General features: G+C 52.0%; 1 protein-coding gene across 1 annotated transcript; it reads right to left on the bottom strand.

Annotated features, from left to right (window-relative positions):
- Positions 1 to 294: 294 nt before the first annotated feature.
- On the bottom strand, positions 295 to 26,872 carry TAB1 (TGF-beta activated kinase 1 (MAP3K7) binding protein 1). Its single transcript, XM_082635012.1, has 11 exons — positions 26,791 to 26,872; positions 12,770 to 12,906; positions 12,243 to 12,396; positions 11,055 to 11,141; positions 10,403 to 10,556; positions 9,338 to 9,451; positions 8,601 to 8,712; positions 6,699 to 6,843; positions 4,884 to 5,112; positions 3,732 to 3,888; positions 295 to 2,165 (listed from the first exon to the last, which is right to left on the bottom strand). The coding sequence occupies exons 1-11, from the start codon at positions 26,821 to 26,823 to the stop codon at positions 1,958 to 1,960; spliced, it is 1,530 nt and encodes a 509-aa protein (XP_082491138.1). The 5' UTR covers positions 26,824 to 26,872; the 3' UTR covers positions 295 to 1,957.
- Positions 26,873 to 27,787: the final 915 nt, after the last annotated feature.

Raw genomic sequence — 27,787 nt, 5'->3', positions numbered from 1 at the left:
ACACTCACACGCCGAGAACCGGCCTTGCCTTCAGGAAGAGGAGCTGGCACGCAGCAGGGGAGAACTGTCACCCTCTCCAGATGTGCAGGGACCTGGGGGGATGCTGAGCAACCCAGCGCTCTCCCCTCAGGCTGTGAGTTGGCAGCACCGGCCCGGTCCAGAGGCCAGGTTCGCATCCTGGCTCTGCCACTCCCCGGCCTGGTGAGCTGGCGCTTCCAGCTGCTGAGCGGGGCCGGAGGCGGCAGCCACCTCCCAGGGCCGCCGCGAGCTACACGAGACACCCGTAGAAGACTATTAACACCACGACACATTATACCACCCTTTATTATCTCTTTACTGCCGTAAAAAAGTGATTCTATCTCTAGAGACCAAACAGCATACAGAGACATTCTCGGAAGAGAATCCCTTCGTGCCCAAGCCTCTGTGACTGATTTTAAACCTGATCACCTGCACAACGGAGATGGCTTCGTAGTGGAAGGGGGTCAAGGCCCTCTGCTGAGATCCGCTTTTCCTCTGCTCATGCCGCGGCTCCCCTCGGAAACGGGCACCACAATGGGCCCTGCCCTGCCACAGGAAAACATATTCCTGGACCACAGGGAGAACAGGAAACCTCGAACTGGTCTTTGACTTTTCAGAGTCCAAGCACACTGGAGGCCATGCACAGCGGCCAGTCCCCGGTGAGCTGTGTCTGGGGCATCATGGGGCAGGAGGCTGGGCGCCGGTGGGGGGGTGTTGGCAAGAACCCAGGGGGGCCTCAGAGACTGATAAGAAAGTTTGGGTTCTGCTCCACCACTGACTGTGCGACTTGGACAAGGTGTGAGTCTCCTGAGCCTGCTTCCTCCTCTGAAAATACAAAGGGCAATTCCAGGTGACAGCCCTGGTGGCACCCCTTCCCCACTGAAGGCAGTGAACATGCATGAAATGGTCTAACTGAGGGCCTGGGCTGTCCTGATCCCGACCCTAAGTGTCTGTAAACACAGTGCACGTCTCCAAAGCCCTCGACCACCCAGAGCAGCAGGTCTCCAGGAGCCTCTTCCCTTTTGGAACCTTTCTCCACTGTTCTGTTTCCAGTGAGCCCCGAGGCCTGGCCTAAGACCTGTCTGTTACCGTGGAGCTGGCAGAGACTCACAGTCAGTGGTTAAGACTGCAGTCTTAGCAGCTCCCACCCTGGGGCCCTCCCCAGCTCCAGCGGGGAAAAGCAGAGCAGAACTGGCTCACCCCGATTCAGGGCCTTGCCGCTCCCGGAGGGGCCTGACAAGGGCGACCCCTGCCCCCACTCAGGCCGGGCACACCTCCCCTCTTCATCCGGCCCTGGGGAGCCAGCCCTGCCCAGCCTGCCCACTCTGGTGGGCTCCAGAACCAGTGCTCCTCTTGGACCAGTTCTCTCCAGTTCCTTTCCACCTTACTGCCCCCTCTGCAGCCATCCCAGTGCCCCTGGGCCCAAGGAGGCCTAGGGATGGGGCCCAGGGACGGGTGCAGGCCTCGAAGGTGCAGACACCAACTGGGGTTCCACTCTGGAGGCCGGCTGGAGAAGAAAGGCGGGAACCACCCCCCAGGGGCGAGGGGGCGCTAGCAGTGGCCACAGGCTCCTCCAGGGTAGGTGGTGGCGGGAAGGGGGTGGCCTTGGGAAAGCAGTGGCTGCCACTCGGGGGGCTCGTGGACTGCCGCACTTGTGCCCCTTGTTCTGAGAAACAGCAATGGTCGTGGCTGAGGCTGCCCGGAGGACTGCCTCCGGCCCCTGTGCAGCCGCCGTGACAGGGGTCCGGTCTGCACTGGTGCACTGAGAGAACGTTCTCTACAGCACCGCAGACTGTGGAGCAAGAGTGCGACGCAGGCTGAGCACCAGGCCCCCGCTGGCCCCTGGGGCACAGGCAAACGGCAGGAAAAGGCCCGTCCTGCCCAGAGCTGGGCCCCGTCCCCAGGCAAGGTCCTGCTCGGGCTGCACTCCGTGGCCGGGCTACGGCGCCATCACCACACTCTGCTCGCCGTGGTCCACGCTCCAGAGGCGGTAGAACTCTGCAAAGTCCACGTAAGGCTCGACGCGGCCATCCTCGCCGGGCGGGAGCGAGTGGGCGGGCCGGGAGCGGAAAAGGCCCCCGTCAGAGCTGGAGCTGCTGCTCTGGGTGTGCGTGTTGGTGGACTGCAGGGTCAGGGTCGGGCTCTGGCTGGGAGCACAACAGGGGAAAATCAGTCGTGGGCCGTGGCGTCTGGCCAGCCCCTCAGGGCACAGGCCACAAAGGCAACCACAAGAGCCAGCCGGCCAGATGTTCTTCGGGGCAGAGGAAAAGTCAAATGTACTTTTGAAGCTCTAGCTACATGTGGCTCTTTAAATTAACTGGAATGAAATAAAATGGACCCCTCACTTCAGTGCTCAGTAATCACGTGTGGCTAGTGGCTACTGCGTAGGATGCAGAACTTGCCACCCGCAGAGCGGCGCCGAGCTGGACGCCATCCACTCTGACTTCTCCAAATCCATCCCAGACCAAACCCCACTGGTCACAGGCAGGCCAGGGCTCTTCTCCCGGAAAACCTCCTTACTCTCTCCTACTCGTTCCTCTCGCAAGCTGGGTGGGGACGGGCCCCCCACGTTCCCAGAGCTCCCCAGGCACCCACCCTCTGCCACACAGCCTGTAACATCTGGGAATTACCTGCTAACCCACTGTCCTGCACACTCCCAGCACTCAGAGCTGGGCCTGCCCGGCAGCGGGGTGGGGGGACAACTAAGCTCTGACGCAGGATGGAGGGACCCAGGGAGCTGGAGGCACAGAAGAATGGCTGGTTCTCCTGCCTGGTCTGGGATGGCTGCTACACGCCCTGCCTTTGTGGACACAGCTGGTGGCTCCTCTGAGCAGCCCTGCAGGGGTGGGGAGGCCACCCGTACAACGCTCAGGATGCCCATCACTCAGCTGCCTGGCAGGCCCCTCCAGCCCACAGGGGTGGCGGCAGCAGTGGTGGCAGGGAGAAGGAAAGGCCCCCTGCGAGGCACAGGGAAACCTTCCTGGTGGCCCTTCCAACCGGCCAGATCCTGAGTGGGCTGGGTGGGGCACCTCTTATTATTCTGTGCAGGGCTGGAATGTGGAAACCAGAGCCCAGCCCCCTGGTGTGGCAGGTGGGGGTACATTCCCCAGATGTGGAGGGGGCAAGGCAGACACCAGACCTGTCAGGCAGGTCTGCCAGGAGTGAGGAGGGGGCCTGCCCACCACACCCCCAGGCTCCAGACCCCCTGCTGCCTCCACCCCTCCCCCAGCCTGAAACTAGAGAACTCGCTTTAAAGCTAAAATCGGACGCTTTAGTCAGAGAGCACTGGCTCTCATAAGCCGGCACAGGCCAAACAACGTCCCACAAGCACAGATACCATGCGGAAGGCCCCCCAAATCACACATTCCAAGACGGGAGAAGAGAAAAGAACAAGAGGACAACCTTCCCATTAAATGAAAACGAATACATGGCACCTGCAAGAATGAGCAGTAGGCTGCCAGCATGAGCTGCCTGTCTCCACCCCCTCCCTTCGGGCTTCAGGGAGCTGCTGGAACCTGCAGTCCCGCCTGGGAGGCTAGGGAGGCCTCCCCAGGGATGGAACTGGGGGATTTGAGACCCCAGCACATCTCAGGGCGTGTCATCCAAGGTTCCTCAGGCACAGGACGTGGCCCTACGGCCACTCCTGTCCAGGGACCCAGGGCTGTGCCCAGGAAGCAGGCCTGAGATGGCCGGGGCTGGGGGTGGCCGCTTACTTGGTGAGGGTGGGAGTGGCTTCGTCCAGGGTGGAGGCGCTGTGGGCCCCGTTGACTAGCTGGCCCTGGGAGGGCATGACGAGGGACAGGGTCACGCTGGTTTTGCTGGTGCTCTGGGCGCTTGAGTAAGGCACGGATACGGGGTACACGCGTCCTCCTGCAGCTTTGGGAGGAAGAGAGTGGTGGGCTACCGGGCGCGGCTCGGGGGGACCCTGGGGTGGCGGCAACAGGGCCGCTCCAGGGCCTGAGAAGGTAGGCGGTGGCCCGGCTCGGATCCCCTAGCTTGCCCCTCTGCCCCTTAGGACAGCGAAGGAGTATCTGTGGCAGAGACTCTTCCGGGCCAGGCAGGGGCCTCCCAGCAGCAAAGCGCTGCTGGTGCTCAGAGCAGGAAGAGAAGTGCTGAGCTGCCTCACCGAGAGGGCCACTGCCTGGCTTCCCACGGCGCCTTAACCCAAGGGCTGAGCATGCTCCTCGTCGAGGTTGGCCCGACAAAAACACGGTTGCAATGACAAGCTAGAGAAACTCCAGTAACCCCGGTGTCCGTGGGAGAACAAATCCATCTGATGCTTGGGTGCTAGGGCTTGCTTGTTTGAAAAAAAGAAAAAGAAATGCAGCCCCCAGGAATTGATGGTCTTGACACTAAAGCAGCACTGGGAGGGAGAACAAAAGAATAATTCTTCCTGGGCAACATGATTTAGAATTAAAAAGGTAGAGAGTAAAGCGTCTCTCCCTCAACTCTGACATGCCCAACCTCAGCTATGTCCCTTCCTTCTAGGGCCTCAGTTTCCTTTCTGTAAAAGGGTTGTTAATGAGGACGAAAGGAAACATGCGGGCGAGGTGGCTGGCGCACAGCAGGCACTGAGCCCGCAGCTGCCGCTGTCCCCGCGATGTGGCCCGTGGTGCTGCAAAGTGCTTCCCGCGCACTCAGGTCTTTCAAAGGAGGCCAGGGCAGGTGGTATTGTCCTCATTTCACAGACAAAAAGGGAAAACTAAGCACAGCTCAGACAGCTTTAAAGTCAGGGCCTGGCCTGGAGCTGCTCAAAGCCAGGCCTCACGACTCCACTCGGCCCCAGGCAGCAAGGCCCGTGGCCTCCGCTGCTCTGCCCCACTCCAGCCCCGATGGCCCCCGGCACAGGCTTGCAGCACACATACCTGGGGCGGGGGCGGGGGCGGGGGCGGCCTGGCTCATCTCCCCCAGGGGGTAGCCGAAGTTCCGCACCAGCAGGGTCATGTCCTCGTGCCTCGGGCAGAACTTGGCACGCTCCCCGCCACTGGCGAAGGTGTCACTGTGGATGCGCTTCACCCGGTCCACCACGGCCTGGGCCACTGCATCCAGGGAAGTCTGCTTGGCGAACTCCGTGTCGATCATGGCGGCGATCTCCTGGGGGCAAGGGGAGCACAAACCTGGTGAGGAACCGAGGGGGCCCAGGGAGTGTAGGCCACACCTTCACAGCCGAATCAGGACACTTAGGGGTCACCAGCCAAGCAAGTGGACGGCCCCACCAGCCAAGCCTGCAACCTGAGCTTCTCAAGGTATACAGGATAATTCTTTTGGAACTTTCTCATTAGAAAAGGTGTGACCTTGTGATTTCTCTGATTTTTGGCTTCCACACACCAAAAAAATGGGGGATAATATCCACCTGATGGCATTACAGTGAGGATTAAATAACATAATGGATGTGAGGGCACTTCGGAGACCACTAAAAAGCTCAGTACAAATTGTCATTATTATTCAGCTTTCTTTCCTGGAACAAACTTATTGTAGGAGATGATATGTCGATTTTGTCAGAAATTGAGGATACAGGATGAAGAGAGGGTCCCTGCCCTCAGAAAAGTCCACTGTCCAGTGTATTCTAGAACCCAGTAGAAGCCACTGGACAGTCTTATCGCGAAGAGCAAAGAAAGGAAAAAAAAATCGCATTTATCGTAAGATAAAAAATATAAACACAAAATCCTCTACATGATGGCTGGCTGCAGTCTCTTGGAGGTAGGAGGGCAGGGGCAGGTAACAGGAAATGACCTGGGCCCGGTCCGGGGGGCTCAAGCTGCAGCACTGACCAGCTTTGTCACCTCAGGCAAGACCCTGAACTCTGTGAGCCCCAAGTTCCCTAGCTTGACATGGCAGTGAGCCCCTGCCCCTACTATGTTATAAGGCTACTGGAAGGAATGAGATAAAATAGATGAAAAACCTTGAACACAGGTATTAGGAGACAGTTAGGCACCTAAGACTTTCCCTCATTATTTTTAATTAGGACAGAGCAGAAAAGGTTACCTTCTCACCAGAATCACAGATGGAAGGAGAAACACAAGCTGAACTTCTCTGACTGACCCAGCAAGCCCAGGTCAGGTAAAGGCAGCTTCCCTTCAAGATCATCCTCGATGTGACTGCCTCCAAGTCCCACTTTAGTGACGACCATCTGACACGTGCATTCCAAGGTGTAGGAAAAAGCAGCAGCTCCCCCTGGCTGAGAACCTATGTCTACCACGCCCAGCCTTCATCACAACCCCACAAAGGTAGATGTCATCATCCCCATCTCAGAAACAAGGATTGAACTGTATATCATCTGCAGCTCAAAGAGGGAAGCGAAAGAGGCAGTGGAGCCTGGGCGGGCTGCACGACTCCTTGGCCAGCGCTCTATGTACCAGGCCGCGCCCCTGCTGGGCTTTCCTCCGCGGCCCACCCGGGCCCTTCCCAGACAGTCTCCAGAGCCACGTGTGCCTGTGGAAATTCATTTCCCTCACCCTTTTCCCTTAGGCTTTGCTCAGGGCCCTGGGAACTGACACTGCTTCAAGCCCAGATGAGTAAAGCTTTTGGGTAGGATGGGTGTTCTTGGAACTCTGGGCTTTTTCTTCCCCCAACTTTGAACCCAGAGAAGATGTCTGGTGAAAGCATGTGAGAATCAGAGCTCTGGAGAGCATGACACCCTGCAGGGCTGGCCAGCCATGCTCTGCTCAGGCTCAGCTCACCTGGTTGGCCTGCCCAGGCCCGTGGGCTGCCTCCAGGGCCTTGTACAGCCCCTCGGACATTAGCACCAGGAAGCCAGTCACCCCATCCAGGGGCTGTGCACCGTGGATTTCAGGCTCCGCGATGATGGGCTTGGACTTGGCAGCGCTGTGGGAAGAGAGCAGAGGGCACAGCTGTGCTTGGAATGGCCCCCTGGGGACATTTATTCTGGTGAGAAGAATCTACACCCAGAATGTAAAACAAAACACACATCTGACAAGAGGAAAGAGAGAGAGGAGAGAGAAAACCAGAAAAACTGACCTGTCTTCTGAGGGCAGCTCTTAAAATAAAGCTCAGAGGGCCAGGAAAGCCAGGGGGAGGCTGGGGTCACAACGGCCAAATGCCCAATCCTGGTCCCACTCCGCATTTCCTGTCCACAGAGCTGGGGGGTGGCAGGGGGAGGGTGGGCCAGCCAGAGGAATGGGTTCTCTTTTAAAAGCCCACTCCTCTTCGGCTCCTCCAAGCTGACCCAGGCCCCACATACACTCTAGCTGCAGAGGGACAATGAACTGATGCACCATCAGAGCTGGTCAATGTCAGGAAGCTCCAACATGCACACATGCACACAGGGCAAGGATAAGAAGATGTTCCTGGCAACAGGATTTGAAAGAGTGAGTCTGGCAACATCCTGAAGGTTGGTCCATCAGTAGGGGCGGGTTAGGTGAGTGCTGACAGCTACACACTGGAATCCTAGCAACTGTTACCAAGAATGCTGCCAGCCTAAATTGTAGGTGTGCAGGAATGGAGGAGTGGGTGCCTAGACTGAAAAAAGTGAGGTGCACAACACTGGGCGAGGAATGCTAGCATTTGTGGGTGTTTTGAAAAAGCAACTTGCTCCCTCCCCACCCCCAATAAGCACGCGCCATGCACAGTGCATGGGACGCGCACACACATGCACGCATGTACACAGAAACTCCAGGGCAGGATACCTCAGAAACTAGCAGCTTCTGAGGAAGGAGTCTGGGCTTGGGAGGGAGGAAGATTCACTTTTCACTGCATATCCTGGGCACTGTTTGAAACCACAGATGGACCTTTCCATAAAGCGAATGAACCCGACAAATTAGAGATAAAAGGTTCCAAATGTAATGATTTAAACCTTGTGAGGGTAAGGAGCTGTAACACATGTTTTCTAAGACACAAGATGGGCATCACTCACACACACACACACACACACACACACACACACACACGGTGTTCTCGCATACAGGGTCACCGTAGGTCAGGACATGAGCTCTGAAGTCAGTCTGCCTGGGTTCAAGTCTTGCCTAAGCCCACTATTAGCCCTGAGACCAGGCAGGCTACCTAGTGTCTGCATGTGTCAGTTTCCTCACACGAAAATACCTTTGGGGCAATAACAGCACCCACTTCATAGGGCCTGAGGACTGAATAAGAGAATGGATGTAAAAAACTGTGCATGGGCTTGGATGAAGGCTCACGTTATTATCATCGTCTGTTTGCTATGAGCAGTGGGTGGCATCCAGAAGGGACAACCCATCTGGCAGTCCCGCCCTGGCCCCAGTCATGACAATACTGACCAACAGGCCTTCGGTCTGTCTCTATCCACACCAGGCAACTCATGCCAACTCTGGCCTCTCCTGCCAGGCCCTGTGGCACTGGTTGCTGCCCTTGGCTTTGGCCCAGCTGCCCACCTAACCCCTTGCCAGCCTAGCTCTACAGGACCCCAACTCCTGGCCTGCTGCCTGCTGGATCCAGGGCCTGCCCCACACCAACCTCTCCGGGAGAACGAAAGAATCTCCTTGGGCTCCAAACTACCTCAATTGTACCTTTTGTCCCGAGAGCCTAAAATCTGCATCTGCCCCAGGCCTCTGGTCTTACAAATGGGGGCAGCTGGGCCGGCCCCTCACCTGAGCAGGTCGATGTCAGTGTAGCCGTATTTGACCTTGTAGTCCCCAATGCGCCTGGTGCTCTCCTGCCCACAGATGACCCCCACTTGCTTGATCTTTCCTGCATCCAAACCTACCAGAGGAAGAACAACACGACAACCTCAGAGTTTGTTCAAAAAGAAGAACCAAAAGAAGGGGATACAGACATATCCACAAAAACAAGGCACTGAACACGAAGTGAAATCATAGCAGGCACCTTGGAGGGCAGTTAGCCCAAAGTCCCCCAGTGTCCTCAGCCCCCATCCCCAGCAGAACACCCGTGGCTCAGAGTCCTCCCCTACGGGACAGCAGATCCAGCACCGCCCAGCTCAGCTCCCTCTGCAGCCTGGGCTCACAGGGAAGGGAGGGGGTGGCCATGGCAGCAGCTGGAGCCCCAGGACTTCTTTGGCCTCTCAGTCTCCACCAATAACAGTGCGTACCAGAGACTCCTGGAAGCGTTTCACATGTAATAACTCTTTCAATCCTCACAACACCCTGAGGTTAAGTGTTACTATTATCCTCATTACACAGAAGGGGAAACTGAGGCACAGAAAACTTAAGTAAATTCCAAAATCACCAACTAGTAAGTGGAAGGGCTGGGATTCAACCCCAGGCAGGCTGGTCCCAAGCCCAAGGTCACAGCCCGTCCACTTCATGCCTCTCTCTACATGGCCAACAGAAGGCACAGGGTGAGCCACCAGGCCCCACCCCCCACTCACCCAGCTGTGAGAGCCGGAAGAGCTCATCCTCATTCTCTGTGGTGTGGTCCACGTTCAGCTGTGTCACCTGAAGACCATCCACCGTGGATTTGCATAAAAGTGCACGGTTCGTACCTGCAGAAGAATTTGAGCAGCTGAGCAAAGACTGAGAGCACAGCGAAGAACGGGACACGTTGAGAAAAAGAAAGAAACGGCAAGCATCTCACACGTGGAAATCCTTGAAATGAGCAAAGAAAATAGGCTCAGACCACTGGAGCCAGTCACCAGTTAGGGAGAGGTGATAATATTAAGGAATTAGGTTAAACTTTTCCAGTGACATCCGAGGACAATTACGATTAGGATTTTAATAAGAGACCTTTTCTCTAAGGAGCCACACTGCAATATTTACAGATAGCACAACACAATGTCTGGGTTTGCTTAACAACAATGCGGGGACAGAGGGCTGTAGATGAAGTGAGGCTGGCCGGGGGAGGATGCTGGGGCTGGGGGCTGGGCGCACAGCAGTTCATTAAATGCTCTTCACTCTGCTGTTTATTATAGTTTTGAATTTTTTCCACAACGAAATCTTAAGGAAAGGAGGAAGAGAAGCGGGACCGTATCGGTGGGGTCTCTCCAGAGCCCCTGCAGTAAACTGCACCGAGGGCACCGCCTTCTCAGGCTCCCACACGGCCCTTCTTCACCTACTAATCCAAACGCCCCTGTGACGTCTCACCCTCCAGCCCACACCCAGCCCATCCTGCCGCCCTTCATGCCAAGTGGGTCTTCCACAGCCGGGCAACCTCTTCCAGACAAGGAAGCCACTGAGGTAGCCCAGAGAGGGGACACAACTCCCCAAGGCCACAAGCCAGTTAGGGGCACAGCGGGGGCTCAAGCCGGGACACCAGCCTCTCAGCAGGTATTTCAAATGCCCCAGGCTGGGACTGAGACGTCCTATGGAGTTAACGGGAAACACTTAGTGGTCTCAGGACGCTCGAGGTGGAGGTCTTCCGTGTCTGGGAAGCAGACCACCCAAAGGACACACGGATCCCGAGGCTGACCTTCTCCCCTGCTCTCTCGCCTTGGGACAGGCAGGTGGCTCACCGACATTGGCGACATAGAGCCTGTTGTTGAGAAGGACCGCCACCACGGCCATGGCTCCTCCTGAAATCTCCTTCTCCAACGTCTTGAGTCTTTCGAGGATCTTCTGATACTGAGGAGGCAGCTGGTGCTGAGGGGCGCCCTAGAAGCCATCATCGGCGGTCAGAGCAGGCCAGGGCCTTGGAGAGCATCTCACCAACCTCCCCTCCCTTAAAGACAGAGCATCTGAGGCCCGGCTGGGAAGGAAGCTGGCTGCAGCTCCAGGGCAGGCTTCTTTCAGGAAAGCCAGGCGTGACCTAACTCGTCCCGTCGGCCCTGAAGGTACCTGCGCATGACGTGAGCAGGCAGGTGACGAGGCCTGGACAGATTCGGGCCGAGGACCGACCTGGAAGGAGCTTCTCTCACACCCTAGGTCCACCCCAAGTGGAGTCGCAGAGTATGGCTGCTCGTAGCCAGCCAAGGAGGGCCCTAGGAGGGCAGACCTGTTGCCACCCGCATCCCATCAGAAACTGTCCCCTAACGCCTGCCGCTCTGGCCCGGTTGTATCAATGGCCTGGGAGGGACGTGGCAGATGAGTCCTTGCTCCTAGCAAAGCTGGACCTTGATCTGCTTCTCCTGGGGCGCAGGCTGGGGACGTTACCTCAGGCAGCTGGGACTGGAGGCTCGCCTTCTCTGCCAATGCATCATCGATGGACTCTAGGAAGCTCCTCTCCACCACATCGAAGGCCTGGAGGCAGAGGACAAGGAGGCAAAGGCCAGTTCAAACACCACTGTCATCTGATGCTGAAATGTTATTAACCGCAACAAGCTGTATCAGCTGCAGGCTACCACGCGCTGGGGCCTCACACAGCACCGCCAGGCACTGCTGCTCCTGCAGAGCAAGGTCTGATAAAGGTGGCCCCGTGGGGCTGGTGCCTTCCAGGTGGCAGTGCAGAGCGACCAGAGACGCGGGACGCGGCACAGAGGTGGGGCGCACAGGTTCGGAGTCAGGCTGCCTGAGGGTGACAACCAGTTCTGCACCTGCCGGCCAGGCAGCGCAGCCTCCTCACGCATCGACAAAACAGAGGAAGTGCTGTTCTGAGCGTGACTGAGGGTGTCCTCCCTGAGCACCCAGCACCCGGCTCAGACTAAGTCCAGGTCAGTGACAGCTAGTGTCATTGCCACATCCTGAAGGCCCCTCAACACAGCTCATGCTGCCACCTTTCCCAAGGGCACCAGCTGAGAATCACTGGCACTGGGCCTCAGGTGCCAAGGCAGGAAAATGGCTGGGAACGCTGTTTTCGAGGAAGAGGAATCCACACTTCTCATCTAAAGCTAAGTGCCCCTGGACTTGCTTCCAAAAGGCAAAAGGCGATGCCAGGAGGAAAAACTCCAGAACAGCAGCAAGCAGAAACGCAGAAGTGGCAAACAAGTACGAGCCAACCAGGAGCGAGGAGGTGGGGCCTGGGGAGCCCCCATTGACCAGCGGCTGAGTGCCTAAGCCACACGGAGGGAGAGGGTCACCCTCAATGACCTTGTTTCTACCAGGGCTCAGCAGCTGCCACCATACCCCACGTCCAAGGCAATGTCCATAATCCCCTTCCCCAGGAGCATCTCGTCCAGAGCCAACCCTGCCAGGCGTGGGGAAGGACTGCTACTGGCTGCCCGGCCCTGCACCTGGGAAGTGGGGTGCCCCTGCCGCTGGGAGAGGCTCCCAGAGCTGGTTCTTCTGCAGAGGCAAGGAGCCAGCGAGGTCTTCAGACCAGCCCCGGGCTAACCACACGCTCTGCAGTCACAGGGCCGAGGCCCAGGGAACTCAGCCACGGCCAGCCAGCCTGAGCCCCAGTACCTGCAGCAGGACCCGCCGCACGTCGGCCTCAGTGTGCTCGGCGCTGAGCTGGCCCAGCAGGAGCTCCGCGGACAGCCGCTGGGCCACGAAGTTGGTTACCCGGTTGCCATCGTAGCCGTTGAAGACCCCGTACAGGAAGCAGTTGTTCTCACTCCTGACAGAGGGAGAGGGCAGGAGGTGGCCTGAGACCAGGGGCTCATAGAAGAGTGATGCCAGCTCCAGAGTGAGGGGGAGGAGGGAAAGGCATTGGGGAGACAAAAGACACAGCAGCTGTGGCTTCAGGTGCCCACGTGGGTCCCCCACTTTGACCATCATTGCACTCTGGCCATCACTTTCTAGGATACCCCTGCCCCCTGTAGCAGGCCTTCAGCTGGTCTGAGGTCTAGATGTGGAAGGGACAGCAGCAGACACCACCTCCCGTGGGCCATATCGCACTAGGAAGCCCCATGGAAAACAGCTGCAAAACTGCTTTCTCTTGCTTGCAAACCTACTTCTGGTGCCCAGGAAAGCACTGTCAGCACCCTCACCTGAACTTGAGCCAGTTGTCCTCTGGTGGGTGGCTCTCAGTGCCCTTGCCATCAGCAGAGTAGCTGCGATTGGAGGCTGAGCCAACTCCAGAGAGGTGGCAGAGCGGCAGGTCGTCCGTCCAGCTTGGCTGCTGCTCCTGGGAAGGACACCAGGAAACCAAGACGCATTACCTTCTCGCCCAGGGCAGACCCCACCTCATCTTCTTTTTCTTCCCCAACAAAAACTTAGCAGGCCCGGAGCCCCACCCAGAGGGTTCCACTTCCTCCTGGAAAACAATGATGCGTGTATGAACAAACACCTGCAGAAGGGTTTGCGTGGTTTATGGCTAATCCACAAACTTCCCCAGGAAACCTGAAAAAGACTAGAGTTCCCACATGCAAGGCTCAGCAGTGATCTCCAGGAGTGCGCTACGCTGTGGAGCATGAGTGAAACACACATACACAAGTGAAGCAAACTCCTCGTATAAAAACTCTTTGGTGGTCCCCACCTTGCACTGCAATGGCTCTGACTCCAATCCCTTGGGCACTGGTTAAAACCGCAGATTTCCAGGCCCCTCCCACAGAATGTCTGATCCTGGCGGGGCTCAGGATATATGCAGTGTAAACAGCTCCTCCCAGGTGACTGATTCAAGCAACCCAGATCCACACCTAGAGAAAGTGACTTAGAAGCTCAGCCTCAGTCACTCTTCCTGGCACTGGGGTCTCCACGCCCTGGTCCCCACTCCACCCTGGTGTCCTCTCCCATCTGCCCCCCTGCCATATGCTTCTCCACTAGGACCAAATGCTTGCAGTACCCTGTCCACATCCCGCTCTTTCCCTCTGCGTAAAACACCCTCCTTGTCCTTGTCTAATAATTCTCCATGTCCTTCGGGACTCTGGCTCGGGAGTCACCGCCTCCAGGAAGTCTTCCTTCAGGAAGCCCCTCCCCAGGCTTGGTTGCCAGCCCTCTTGCGTATCCCTACTACACTTGGCCCCCCACTTTTGCTTGTGTCTGACCCCCATTCTACCCCATGGATCTCAAAGCAAGCTGTTCAGTATAACCACGACAGAGCTTTAAACACAAACACACGCACATGTACACAGAGCTGTCTAGGAGGCGGCCCAAACACAGACTCTGAATTTCCTAAATCTCCTTGGGCGGGGCACTCTGAGCACCTGCATTTTCTAAGCCCCAGAATCGACCTGGACACAAGGCACAGGTGTGATCCACTAACTCTCACTGAAAGCATCCCCTACACCCAGCCCCCACTTGAGAGCCCTGCCTGGTTCGCAAAGGCATTCCCGTGCCCACCAAGCTGAACTAGAGCAACCTAAAACTGGGAAAATCAAAGTTCAACTGCACAGAGAGTAAAATTTGGATTGAAAGCTTTATTGAAAATTAAACAAGCACGAATACTGTGCACAACTTCTTACAAGTTAGCAGTAACAGACTTCAAAAAAGGATGTGAAAACTACTTCAACAGGCTTTTGCAATCAGATATGTAAAAAAGCCTGTGGTTAGCTTCCATGGCAAATTTCATCTTTTGTTTATTTACATACTGACAGGGAGTGACTTTATAGCTTTTTTATTTTTTTTTTCATTTCAATTGCTTTTATGCTGCATTTATTCCAGTGCTTTAGTTTTGTGCTTTGCACCCTGGAGCAACTTCAGCAGGGTGTAGGAGTTTGTTTTTATTTTTAAATTAGCATATAGTAAAACTGCCTTTCTGGTGGGCAGGTCTATGAATTTTAACACTCGTAGAGATTTGTGTAACTACCGCCACAATAAAGATACAGAACAGCCCATCTTCCCCAAACACGCCCTCATGCTGCCCCTTTGAAGCCACACCCTCCCCTAACTCCTGGCAACCAGTGACCTGTGCCCCATCACTCTACAGTCTTTTCAAGAATGCCATAAATCAAATTATGCAATGCATACCCTTTTTCTTCCTCTTTTTATTGTGGTTAACACATGTAACATAAACTTTATCATCTAAACCATTTTTCAAGCCATCTTTAAGTGTACATTTTACTGGTATTAAATATATTCATAATGTTGTGCAGCCATCACCACCATCCATCCCCATAACTCTTTTCATCTTGTAAAACTGAAACTCTATACCCATTAAACAAAAACTCTCCGTTCTCCCTTCCCTCCAGCCCCTGGCAACCACCATTGTACTGTATGTCTTTAAGTACATAACCTTTTGAGACTGGCTTCTCTCACTCAGCATTATGCCTTTGAGATTCATCCAAGCTGGTGCGTGCATCAACAGTTGGTCCCTTTTTATTGTAGAGCAGTATTCCATCATAAGGATGTAGTACGGTTTATCCATTCATCCCCTGAAGGGCATTTGGGCTGTTTCCAGTTTTTTTTTTTTTTTGGCGGTACGCAGGCCTCTCACTGCTGTGGCTTCTCCCGTTGCGGAGCACAGGCTCCGGACGCGCAGGCTCAGCGGCCATGGCTCACAGGCCCAGCCGCTCCGCGGCATGGGGGATCCTCCCGGACCAGGACACGAACCCGTGTCCCCTGCATCGGCAGGCGAACTCTCAACCACTGCGCCACCAGGGAAGCCCGTTTCCAGTTTTTGGCAATTATGAAGAGAGCTGTTATAAACACTCATGGGCAGGTTTCTGTGTGAACATGACTTTTCATATCTCTAGGGTAAATACCTAGGAGTGAGACTGCTGTTTAACTTTATAAGAAACTGCCAAACTGCTTTCCACGGTGGTGCACCATGTGCATCCCACAGGTAATGAATGCACAACAGTTCTTGCTGCTCCACATCCTCATCACATGGTATTTTTTTTTTTAGACATTCTAAGAAGTGTATAGTGATATCTCATCACAGCTTTAATTTGCATTTCCCTAATGGCTAATAATGATGTTGAGCATCTTCTCATGTGCCTATTTGCCATTCATATATCTTCTTTGGTGAAGTGTCTCTTTAAGTCTCATACCTATGTTTTAATTGTGTTGTTTGTTTTCTTAACTACTGAATTTTGAGAGTCCTTCATATATTTTGGATAAAAGTCTTTTCTTGCATATGTGATTTGCAAATATTTTTCCCAGTCTCTACCTGCTATTTCATTCACTTACCAGTGAGTGTCTTTTGTAAAGCAAAAGTTTTTAGTTGTGATGAAATCCTTCTTTAAAAAATATTTATTTATTTTTCTTATTTTTTCAGCTGCGTTGGGTCTTAGTTGCAGCACACAGGATCTTTGTTAAGGCATGTGGGATCTTTCGTTACAGTGAGCCGTCTCTGCATTGCAGTGCTCAGGCTTCTCTCTAGCTGTGGCGCACGGGCTCCAGAGCACGGGGGCTCTGTAGTTTGCAGCACGCAGGCTCTCTCACTGAGGCACGGGAGCTCAATAGTTGTGGCCCCTGATGAAATCCATTTAATCATTTTTTTTCTTTCATGGTTCATGCTTTTGATGTCATGTCTAAGAACTCTTTGCCCAGTCCCAGGTCAAGATGTCTTCTGTTTTCTTCTAGAAGTGTTATAGGGACTTCCCTGGTGGTCCAGTGGTCAAGACTCCATGCTCCCAATGCAGGGGGCCCAGGATTGATCCCTGGTCCGGAAATTAGATCCCACATGCATGCTGCAACTAAGGGCCTGCATGTCTCAACTAAAGGATCCCTCATGCCACAACTAAGACCTGGCACAGTCAAATAAATAAATTTAAAAATAAATAAATAAAAAATAGAAGTGTTATAGTTTTACATTTAGACCTGTGATCCATTTTGAGTTAATTTCTATATAAGGCAGGAGATTTAGGTAAATTTTTTTTTTTTTTTTGGCAAATGGATGTCCAATTTTTCCAATACTATTTGTTGAAAAGACCATCCTTTCTCTGGACTTCCCTGGTGGCACTGTGGTTAAGAATCCACCTGCCAAAAAAAAAAAAAAGAATCCGCCTGCCAATGCAGGGGACACGGGTTCGAGCCCTGGTCTGGGAAGATCCCACATGCCGCAGGGCAGCTAAGCCCGTGCACCACAACTACTGAGCCTGTGCTCTAGAGTACATGCGCCACAACTACTGAAGCCTACAGCCTGTGCTCCGCAACAAGAGAAGCCACCGCAGTGAGAAGCCCATGCACCGCAAAGAAGAGCAGCGCCCCCAGTCGCCGCAACTAGAGAAAGCCCACGCGAGCAACAAAGACCCAACGCAGCCAAAAGTGAATTTAAAAAAAAAGAGTATTTTAAATACTTCCGGTTACTTGAAAAAAAAGACTATCCTTTCTCTGTTTAATTACCTTTTGCACCTTTGTCAACAATTAACTGGCCATACTCGTATGGGTCTATTTCTTGACTCTATTCTATTCCATTGATCTATGTGTCTATCCTTCCACCAACTCAAAGCTCTTGATGACCATAGCTTTATTAATCTGTATTTAAAATCTACATTATAGGGCTTCCCTGGTGGCGCAGTGGTTGAGAGTCTGCCTGCCGATGCAGGGGACACGGGTTCGTGCCCCGGTCCGGGAAGATCCCCCATGCCGCGGAGCAGCTGGGCCCGTGAGCCATGGCCGCTGAGCCTGCTCGTCCGGAGCCTGTGCTCCACAACAGGAGAGGCCACAACAGTGAGATGCCCGCGTACCACACACACACACACAAAAACTGTTTTGGCTATTCTAGTTCCTTTACCTTTCCATATAAATTTTAGAATCCGCTTGTATTTACAAGAAAATCCTGCTGGGATTTTGACTGGAATTGTTTCAAATCTATAGATCAATCTGAGGAGATGTGACATGTTCACTATATTGAATCTTGCAATTCATCTAACGGTCTGTCTTTAAAAGTCCTTGTGTCTTCTTTACGGGACTTTAAAAATTCACACAACTTCACCACAAGGGCTAAAAAGCTACCAATGCCTACTAGTAGTCTTTGACGACAGAACATATGACTAAAATCTACTAATGGAAAAGGAACAGCGACGAGAGCTGAAATCCTGCTCAGCTCCCGATGACGCTGAGCATTTAACTCTTTCAGGTCAAGCTACAGGGAAATAAAACAAAACAAAACAAAAAACTGCTTCACAGTAACACAAAATTGTTTCTAGTTTTAACCCTGACCTGTCTCATTTTAAAGCAACAAAAATGTCTCTCTTAACGTAAGTGTGAACTTCAGTCTTTGGAATCCACATATGACATTATGCAGTGAGAATATATTTGATTAATACATATATTCATTCAACAAATGTTTACTGAACATTTACAACAGGCTGGCATTACTCCAGGTGCTGTGGACACAGTGGAGAAAACAACCGAGGGTCCTGGCTTGAAACTTCCTTTCTAGGGAGAGAGACTTCAAACATGTAATACAATAAATAAACAAGGCACTTTTAGACAAGGAAACGTGCTATGGAGAAAATACATCAGGGTAAGGGGACAGACAGTGGTGGGGAGGGCTCTTTCAGATGAGGTGGTCAGAAGAAGCCTCTCTGGTGACCTCTGAGACAGACCTGAACGATTATGGAGCAGTGGCCATTTCAGAAATTGGGGAAGGAGCCTTCCAGGCAGATTCAAAGACCCTGAGGTAGAAAATAAAATGACTTAGGTTTAAGGAAGTGTGAGGCTGGCGTGGCCTCTGTAGTGAGTAGCAGGGAAAGTGGCTTGCTCCTGCGTTCACACACATGCACGCACGTGTGTGCCCAAGTAAGGACAGTGTAAGGCCTTTTAGGCCACAGAAAGGAGTTCACTGCCAAGGAATTATATTGCAAGGAACAGATATTGCCAATCATCCCCTATGTCTGAGATCTGATTAATATACCTCCATCACCAAGGACCTCATAAAGGTCTCAGGCAACCTCGCAAGTAAATTTCCAAGAAACTCCTTTTTCTAGGGTCTGCCTCCTGCCTCTAACCAGGATGAAATTAAGCATAAGATTAAGCAGAGGCACAAAAGCATCTCACCAACTAGGAGTGTCTCCTGTCCTGAAAAGATGGGCCAAGAAGCCAGTATTCGGCACCCCAAAATGTCCCAGCTGTTTTAAAGCATGGGAGGAGAAGACATTTATACTTTCTAGAATCCTGTTTGTGATTAAAACTGAGATTAAGATGGATTGAACTTGTCCTCTAATATGAGATGAACAATATGAACGTGTCGCCCACGATGCAAAACCTGTCATCAATGCTGCAATCACAGTGCTTCCTCTGCCATTATCTAACTCCCACAAGGGACAGAGACAGGCTTCCAGGGACTTAAATCTTTCCAATAAATTCATACTTTCCAGAAAAAAAAAAAAAACTACCCGAGCAACTTATGGGCCCACTCGGCATTGAGAAATACACTATGAAAAAGACTAGTACATTAGTCTTTCACAAGGAAGGAGACAAACTCAAATGGATGACTGAGGAACTTGCCACATCAGTGTGTCATGGCAGAGGAACAATTCATGTATAAGCACTTCAAGATGGGAGCTCACGAAGCTGCTCTCAGGAGCGGCTGATGCCACGCTGGCTGCTTCAGCCATGCCCGGCTGACATGAGCGTAGCAAGCTCCCCAAACCAGAAAGACTGTGTGTCTGACAGTGGTCAACCTACTTAACAAGCACCTTATTCTTCAGAAAGTATTTATGCCTAGTGTCTGGATACTTCTACAGGGTTAAGTGCTTTTTCTGAAATTTGATTTTCATAATGTTGAGCTAGTAATATTTTGGAAATGCATTTATTTTAGTAATTGGCAATCAGTGTTTACGTCAGTGGGTAAGGACTCCAGGGCTTAAGGGCAGTGTTTGTCCATTTCTGATAAAAACACTTAAGGAAACAGTAATGGATGGATATTTTCTTAATGTGCCATTATATATATACTTCGGTCAGTCCTAATACCAGCATCTTACTTAGTGGCTAAACACAAAAGGCATTCGCATTAGGATCAGGAACAAAGCAAGGATACCTATAGTCTCCATTACTTAATAATGAACTGGAGGTGTTAGCACATGCAATTAGACAAGAGAAAAGAAGGAGAGCATACGACTTGGAAAAGACGTACAGTTATCTCTATTTGCAGTTGATATGATGGCATTTGGAAACCCTAAAGAATAAATAATAAAACTAACTCAACTGAGATAAATCAGTAAGGTGGCAGGATACAAAATCAACACAAAAAATCAACAGCCTTCATATACTTAAAAGAAAAGATGGGCATCTAGCCTCTACTTACTGTCAACTAAAATAACAAAGTCTTTTTCCTCTGAAGTTCTCTTGAGTCAGTTCCCCAAAACCACACTCCTGTAGAGGAGTTTTTTTTTTTTTTAGAGGAGTTTTTTAAACTTAAATTTATATCGGTTGGATTATATCTTAATGCTTTCATCTCAGCCATCCAGCCTGTTGACATAGTTTTGAATCTCACCCTTTGACAGATTAACAGTCTCACTCAGCTGTCTATCTTGTACAGATAAGGCCTGCTACAGAGTGTTCCAAATGACTTCTAAAAAACTGTGACCAGAACAAAAAGCGTGGGAAGCTAACCCACTTCTGACAGGAGGTGTCTGCACTAAACACAGAAGGGAAGTAACACCTCTGCCAAAGGTTTATGATACTTGAAAAGCCATATGTATTTTTGGAACCTCAAATAAAGAGGCTACTGACCCTAGAGGTACAGTCACAGAAACAAGCACATACTTTAAAACAAACCAACTATTTATATATGAACCTTGCTGAGCAAAGTTCTCCTATTTCACACTGACATTCTTTAAACAATGAGTTTCTAGCCAACTTGCCTTGCTATTTAAGAAAGAAGAAGTAAGAAAAAAATTACCCAAAGAGCATATTAAATAGTATCTATGGTAAAGCAGAGCCTCCCCCTTTCTGTCTTTCCAAGTCCTATCCACCCACAAAAGCCCGGCTCAAATCCCACTGGTGCCAGAGGCCCGTGTTTCCCAAACCTCAACCATCCACTCACCATCTTCAACAAATTATCCATTTCATGTTTTTTCTTTAATCTGCCATTTTTTCTTTTATTCAAATGACTTCATTTTGAATGTAAACTCTTCAGTATTATAAGTGGAAAATCATTATTACCTGCCAAATCTTGATGGTAATAAAAAAGGAAAACAAAACAAGGTTATTAAATTCTAGCTTAACTCATGGGCTGCTGCACTCTGAGCTGAAGCCCTGTTCTCTCTGTTGAAATAAAGGGAGATAAGCAAGAATCAGAAAGGTGTTACATACATACTAGGACCAAACCAAGTTTATCTCCTGATATCATCAGGAAGTTTCAAAGAGAACTAAAGAGCAAATAACCTCCATATGTAAGGATGCGTTTTACATTGGCATACACCTAACCATCTCACTGAATGTGTTCCAGGTTCTGGGAAAATACTGCCCAAGGCCATGGGGCCCCTTCCCTGAGAAATCCATTCCGTGGCCTCACCGTGCATTCTGGGTACCTACTCACTGGCTATTAACTATTTGGCAACTTGTGGCAACTCTCAGGTTATAGCCTGGTATTGTTAATTGGCTACTTTATTTCACCGATTCAAAGACACGTATTTTCAACATTTTTAATATTGCTGAAGTTAGTGTGTTACAAGTTAATTAGCAGGGCACTTTCTTTCTTAGTAGCATATAAAATAATGATGTGTCCTTATAATCCATAGTGTCTTAGACCCAATGACATATGGGCAATTTCTCAGATACTCATGAGTGCTCCTTCAGCGATGGCCCTGCATAGAGTGCAGTCCCCACAGCAGCTCAAACATTCAGTAACAAGCTGCCAGCGAGTTCCAGGAGGTGCTACCCGTGTGGGAGTGGGAGAGTATCTGGTCCTCCCTGATTTCAGCAGTGGCCCTCAAATCATTCTCACCCTGCTGTGGCCGGGTAAGCTTCAATTGTATTCTCCCCCTTCTCTCCACCGCCATCGGGGATTATCCATACCAAGCATTCATTGCTGATTCTATTAAAACCCACCAGACTGCCAACACTCTTGCTTCCTTCCTCCACGTTTCTGAACAGTTTTCGGAAAGGTCATGTATTTTCTACTCACACAAACCACCCACCCCTCCACCCCTGCACACACTGATGCACACTTTCTCCCACGCCCGCAAATGCCAGGCCCACAGCACCAGCAGCAAGCGGTGCTTAGCGCCTGAACATGAGTCGTGAGAAGCTGAGAAAGGGGAGTCTCAGGCTTAGAGCCTCGTAAACACATACAACAGTGAGTATGGCTCACTTAACTCTGATGGGTTACAAATTCATTTCTCACAAGAAAGAATCTGTTTCGGGCTTCCCTGGTGGCGCAGTGGTTGAGAGTCCGCCTGCCGATGCAGGGGACGCGGGTTTCTGCCCCGGTCTGGGAGGATCCCGCGTGCCGCGGAGCGGCTGGGCCCGTGAGCCATGGCCGCTGAGCCTGCGCGCCCGGAGCCTGTGCTCCGCAACGGGAGAGGCCACAACAGTGAGAGGCCCGCGTACCGCCAAAAAAAAAAAAAAAAAAGAATCTGTTTCAAAAAGCCTAATTTTAACTTGATTTTCTGAGGGAGATTCCAAAGTTCATATTTTGGTATAAATTTCTCTAGTTATTCAATTGTATTTAACCCATTAAGGGGGTCACACCTTGCACACATATATTTCAGCATTAGCACCTCACGTACACATGACCATATCACATAAAAATAGTCCATAAGGGCTTCCCTGGTGGCGCAGTGGTTGCGCCAATGCAGGGGACACAGGTTCGAGCCCTGGTCTGGGAAGATCCCACGTGCTGCAGAGCAACTAAGCCTGTGTGCCACAACTACTGAGCCTGTGCTCTAGAGCCCGTGAGCCACAACTACTGAAACCCACACACCTAGAGCCTGTGCTCCGCAACAAAAGAAGCCACCGCAATAAGAAGCCCGCGCACTGCAACGAAGAGTAACCCCTGCTCACCACAACCAGAGAAAGCCTGAGCGCAGCAACGAAGACCCAACACAGCCAAAAATAAAATAAATTTAATTAATTAATTAATTTAAAAAAAAAAGTAGTCCATAAAAATCCCCACAGAGACTCATCTCAAACTCCTGGGCAGCAGAAATAGACAAAAGCATGATTCCAAGTTCAGGCCACAGCTTGAATATCAAATTATAGTATGAAAAGGCCGAGTGTTTTTGTGCGAAAGCACCCGGATTCCTTAGAAGCAAAAAGGAGGCTCAGAAAGGGAGAATCATGCCCCCAGGAAGATGGCTCTGGGTGGGGGCAGCAGTTCTTTCTCTCCAAAAAGCCTAAAACACTCTGATGCCTCCTGCCATCTCTATCTTTGAGAATGACCCCCTTTTCCTTCCTCGATTCCCCGGGACCGACCCCACTCCTGGCCCCCACCTCTTTCACTAGGGTTTCCATCAAAGGTTCTCTATGTTTTCATCACAAATATAGCACTAAAACATTCTTAAAGGGGCTACTAATAATTGTGGAGCTTACCGTGTGCTGGAGCAGCTGGACCACATTCTGACGGCATATGAGACGGTTGTAGGTGATGGTCTAAAGGATGTTTTTATTTTTTATTTTATTTTTTTTTGCGGTACGCGGGCCTCTCACTCTTGTGGCCTCTCCCGTTGCGGAGCACAGGCTCTGGACGCGCAGGCTCAGCGGCCATGGCTCACGGGCCCAGCCACTCCGCGGCATGTGGGATCTTCCCGGACCGGGGCATGAACCCGTGTCCCCTGCATCGGCAGGCGGACTCTCAACCACTGCGCCACCAGGGAAGCCCAGGATGTTTTTATTTTAAGGCTATGTGTTTATTTTAACATACATTAGAAGAAAAATATATGGCTAGGACCTGTGATTTCATAGATATAATTGCTCAGGAAAAATTTGATTTCAAGTTGACTTTTTAAATAATTAAGTAAATAGTAGTTTAGGCAAAATTAAGCTCTTGATTCTCCCCGCCCCCAGGGCACGCCTCCTCCAGGGCTCCCCACCTCAGTAAATGGCACCACTGTTGTTCCAACCAAAACCTCGTAGTCCTTCTCGACTCTTCTTCCTCTGTCACACACCTCACACTTGATCCGTCAGCAAACCGTATCAGCTCTTCCCCCCAGACACAGCCAGAATTGGGTCCTTCTCACCACCCCTCTTCCGTCACTCTGACCGAGCCTCTGTCGTCTCACACCTGGGCAACGGGGAGCACCACGCAGCAGGTCCCAAGCTTCCACTCTCGCCGCTCAAACGCCTGCCTCTCGACAGAAGGCTCTTTCTCCAGCCACGAACCAGATCACTTCACGCCCCTACTCAAACCCACCCTAGAGTTTCACATCATACTTAGCACAGAATCCAAAGCTCACATCAGGATCCACAAGGCTCCCTCGGACCTCGGCTTCTACTACTCCCCCAACGTACTCCACTCCAGCCACGCTGGCCTCCCTGACGCTCCCCTAACAGGGGAGCCTGTGCACCCGTTCCCTCACGCAGGAATACTTCCTCCCACATCGCCCACCTCATCTCATCAAACGTTCAACTGTCTTCCCCGACCACTCCGTCTGAAACAGGCCCTTCACCCGCTGTCTGTGAATCCTGCCTATTCTTCCTCACGGCACCCCCTATGTTATATTCTGGATATTATTATATCATATATAATCTGCACTTCTTTCTGTTTCCTATCTCCCTTACTAGAACATAAGCTTCAAGAGGGCAGGGTCCCCTGCACCTACACAGTGCCTGCCACATACTGAGTACTCAGTGATGTTTAAGGGAATGAACTGTAGACCTTCATTCACATCAGGACTGAAGGTGGAGCTTCATGGCTGGAGGGTAACCACACCAGGCCAGGAGTGTAACATGTTCATTTAATACTGACAACACTCCTGGGAGTCCTCTCGGGTGGGGAAACCAAGGTTCAGGGATGTTAAGTGAAAAATCAAGGTTTAGGGATGTCAGTGACTTGCCCAAGGCCATAGAGGACCCGTGAGCTGTTTTATCAGGCTGTGAAGGGCCCAAGTTTTTTTGAAGCTACTTCAAAAGCTCATCTTTTCTTCAAAAGTCCTTTTAAGGTACTACACTACCTGGGGAGCAAAGGCAAAACTCCTCAGGATGACATTCCACGAAGCGCTCTGCCATCTTGTCCCTGGCACTCCCTCCCAGCACCATGACAGCAGATCCCCAGCCCCTCCTGCAAGCGTCCACTGACCTGGTCAAATCAGGCCATCTGCAGCCCCTCAACACATTGACACTAGAGTGCCTTACACATCACATTAGTGATACAGGCTCCTTCTCCCACGCAGGACTGCAAATGCAGTGGGGGTGGACACCTGCCTTATTTATCTTCGTATCCCCAGGCCCAGTAACTACAGACCAGCAGCTCTCATAGCCACCTGCTGAATGACGGTGTTTGAGCTACTCTCACCAGATTCAGGACAGTGAAGGGCAGGCCAAGCCCAGCACACCGCGTGGACCCTGTGAGCAGAGATGTCTTGATCATCATTAGCGTGGGAGGGGTCTGGTGTGGACATCCCTGCCGTCCCTTTGCCTTTCGTCACAGTGCTATGCGCTTAAAGCTAACCACCCAACTTTAAAAGACTGCACACATTCTGGAGCTAGCAAAGCCCGCCTCTGTCTAACCCGAGGCCCCTGGGCTCCATCACACCGATAAGGGAGGGAAGCTGGCAGCCACTCTCCTCAGCAAGCCACGTCAGCCTACGACAGTTAACCACACAAGCATCTGCCACAATCCACCCAGTATTTCTGGAATATTTACTACACTGGGGACGTTTACACAGGGGCCCTGCCCACCTACAAAGCAGAGGGCCAGGCCTACCTAACCAACTCAAGGATAAGGCCCAACTGCCAGGCAGTAGTAAAATAAAGGGACAGCCAAAGGTGTGGAGGGGAAGAGAGCATTCCCCACTGGGAAAAGCTGGGCATCGTTTTCCTGGAGGAGCAATTTCAAAGGGAGTCTACACAAAGCCTCTCATTAGACTACAGCAGTGAAGGCCACCCTTACCCTCTGGTTCCAATGCTTCACGACCCCTTAGGGCAGTAGGGCCAAGATTTGCTGCATTTCTGTAAAGTCAGGGCTGAGCACTGGACCTGGCCTCAAATGCTTTACTCATTATTTTATAAACAATTTATTGAATGCCCGGCACCTAGTGGTGGGAGGTGCTGGTAACGCTATTCAGTGTTACCCTCTCTTCAAGTTCACTTTCCAGTACAGGAGGCAGACTAGTCCACAGGCAAGTACAACAGACTGCCATGTCTGAGGAGGACCCAGGGGACCAGCAACCTGCCCTCAGTCCATGGTGCCAACACGCATGTGCATCTATGTATATGTGTGTCAAAAGGATGCAGGGGCTGGAAGACACCAGTGACAAACCCATGAGGGTCCAGACTGGGGAGAGGTGGGAGGGGGGAGCCTCAAGACAATCCTCCCACTGTCTGCTCTTACCTAACGGATAAGGAAACTGAGGCTGATGGAAGCACAGTGAGTTACAGCCAGGACCAGAACCCAGTCATTCCCTCCGTATAGCCTAGAGGTTAAGAGGGTTTCTGGAATCAGAATCCCTGATTTTAATCCTGCCTCTGCCACTTACCAGCTGTGTGGCCTTTGGCAAATGACCACCTCTCTGTGCCTCAGTTTCCTCATCTGTAAAACAGGAAGAATTACAGTACTTGTCTCACGGGGCTGTTATGAAAAATTAAACTTAGAAATGTAAAGCTACTGGCACAAAGCCTGGGATACAGTAAGCGATACACAACTGGCTGCTGCTGCTGCTATGATTATTATTATCGCACGACCCGCCCAGGGCCCGGGGTAGGCTCGCTACCCCGGCTCTCTCGGCGGCCGCGCGCCACTGTCCCTGCAGGCTCCAGAACGCTCCCACCCTCCACGCGCCCTTGACGCTCGCGGCCGCTGGACCGCGAATCCGAGCCCCCGACGGCCCGGCCGGCAACGCGCACGCGCGGGCCTTGCGGGGCCGCACGCACCCGGGGTCGGGAATGAGCGGGGGGAGGGCGGCGGCCACACCCCGCCAGGGACGGGGAGGCGACTAAAGGCGGAGAAGGAGCCACGCTTGCACCCGACAGGTCCCCCCGGGATCCCAACCCCCAGCCCGAAGAGCGAGTGGGTTCTCACACTCTGCAGCAGGCTCCTCCTCTGCGCCGCCATCTTGGAGGGACCCCCGCGAGCGCGCCCTCCTCCCGGCAGAGCAGGCGAGAAAGGCGGCTAGAGCGGCCCAAAGCCGGCCAGGAGGACCGCGCTGCCAGGGAGCTTGCGCCCAGCGCCACCCTACGGCCGAAGTAGGATGAGGCCGTAGGGAAGCGAGCGCGCAGGCGCGCTCTTCTACTGTTTCTCCCGTAAGAGATAAAGGGAAGGACGGCTTCCTCATGTGGTAGCCTCTCTTCATCTTTATTTACAGAACTTTCTTCAGGATCCCTTTCAGGTGGGGCTCCTAAGACCCTGGAGTAGGGTACTTTATGAGCACTATGGGGGCGGGAGAGGGCGAATTATTCATTCACTCAATAAATATTCATTGGGTGACTGTGCCTGGCCCTTTGGTGTGAAGCAGCAAGTAAGACAGGCCCTCCAAAAGCTAACATGTTAATTGGGGAGGACAACATTTACATACGTAAGTCATTTCGAATGGTGCTGCTTACTGGGAGTTTATGGATGTGGCAGTGTGGCAGGTAACTGATGACAAGGAAGGGCTGGGGGGGGACAGCTAGTGCACAAGGCACGAGGAAAGGAAGCGGGTGGGTTCAGGAAGCATGGGTGTCACCGAAGGCCGCTGTGGCTGGAACAGAGATGGAGGGGGAGTGAGGTGAAGGGGGTAGGGAGCAGGCTCTGACCTTGCTAGCCCCAGGCAGGAGGTGGGCTATTTGGAGGACAAAGGAAAGTTGTTGACTTCTGAGCAAGCCATCGACATGACCCTGTTGGTAGAAAGATCCCTTTGACTACTGTGTACAAAATTGGTGTTTAGAAGAGGATTGGCGTGGAGACAGAAAGACCAATTAGGAGACTGTTGTACCAGATCCAGGCAACAGTCCCTAGAGTGGTTTGTGTCAGCTGATGGCGGTGAACTTTATTTAGGAGATGAAATCGTCAGGGCTTGACCATGGATTGCTTGTGGGTG

Source organism: Mesoplodon mirus (genome assembly GCF_964341445.2).
Source record: "Mesoplodon mirus genome assembly, chromosome: 11".
Lineage (NCBI taxonomy): Eukaryota > Metazoa > Chordata > Mammalia > Artiodactyla > Ziphiidae > Mesoplodon > Mesoplodon mirus.
The sequence above is the reverse complement of the archived record's forward strand: the minus strand, read 5'-3'. Positions and strand labels throughout refer to the sequence as shown.

Excerpts from the sequence above, each read along its gene's own strand:
- TAB1 (XM_082635012.1), bottom strand. The coding sequence starts at position 26,823 with ATGGCGGCGCAGAGGAGGAGCCTGCTGCAGAGT. Across the intron at positions 12,907-26,790 it reads GGAGGAGCCTGCTGCAGAGT|GAGCAGCAGCCAAGCTGGAC; the intron begins GTGAGAACCCAC and ends TGTCCTTCCCAG. Across the intron at positions 3,889-4,883 it reads CGCCCCCGCCCCCGCCCCAG|GAGGACGCGTGTACCCCGTA; the intron begins GTATGTGTGCTG and ends CCAAAGCTGCAG.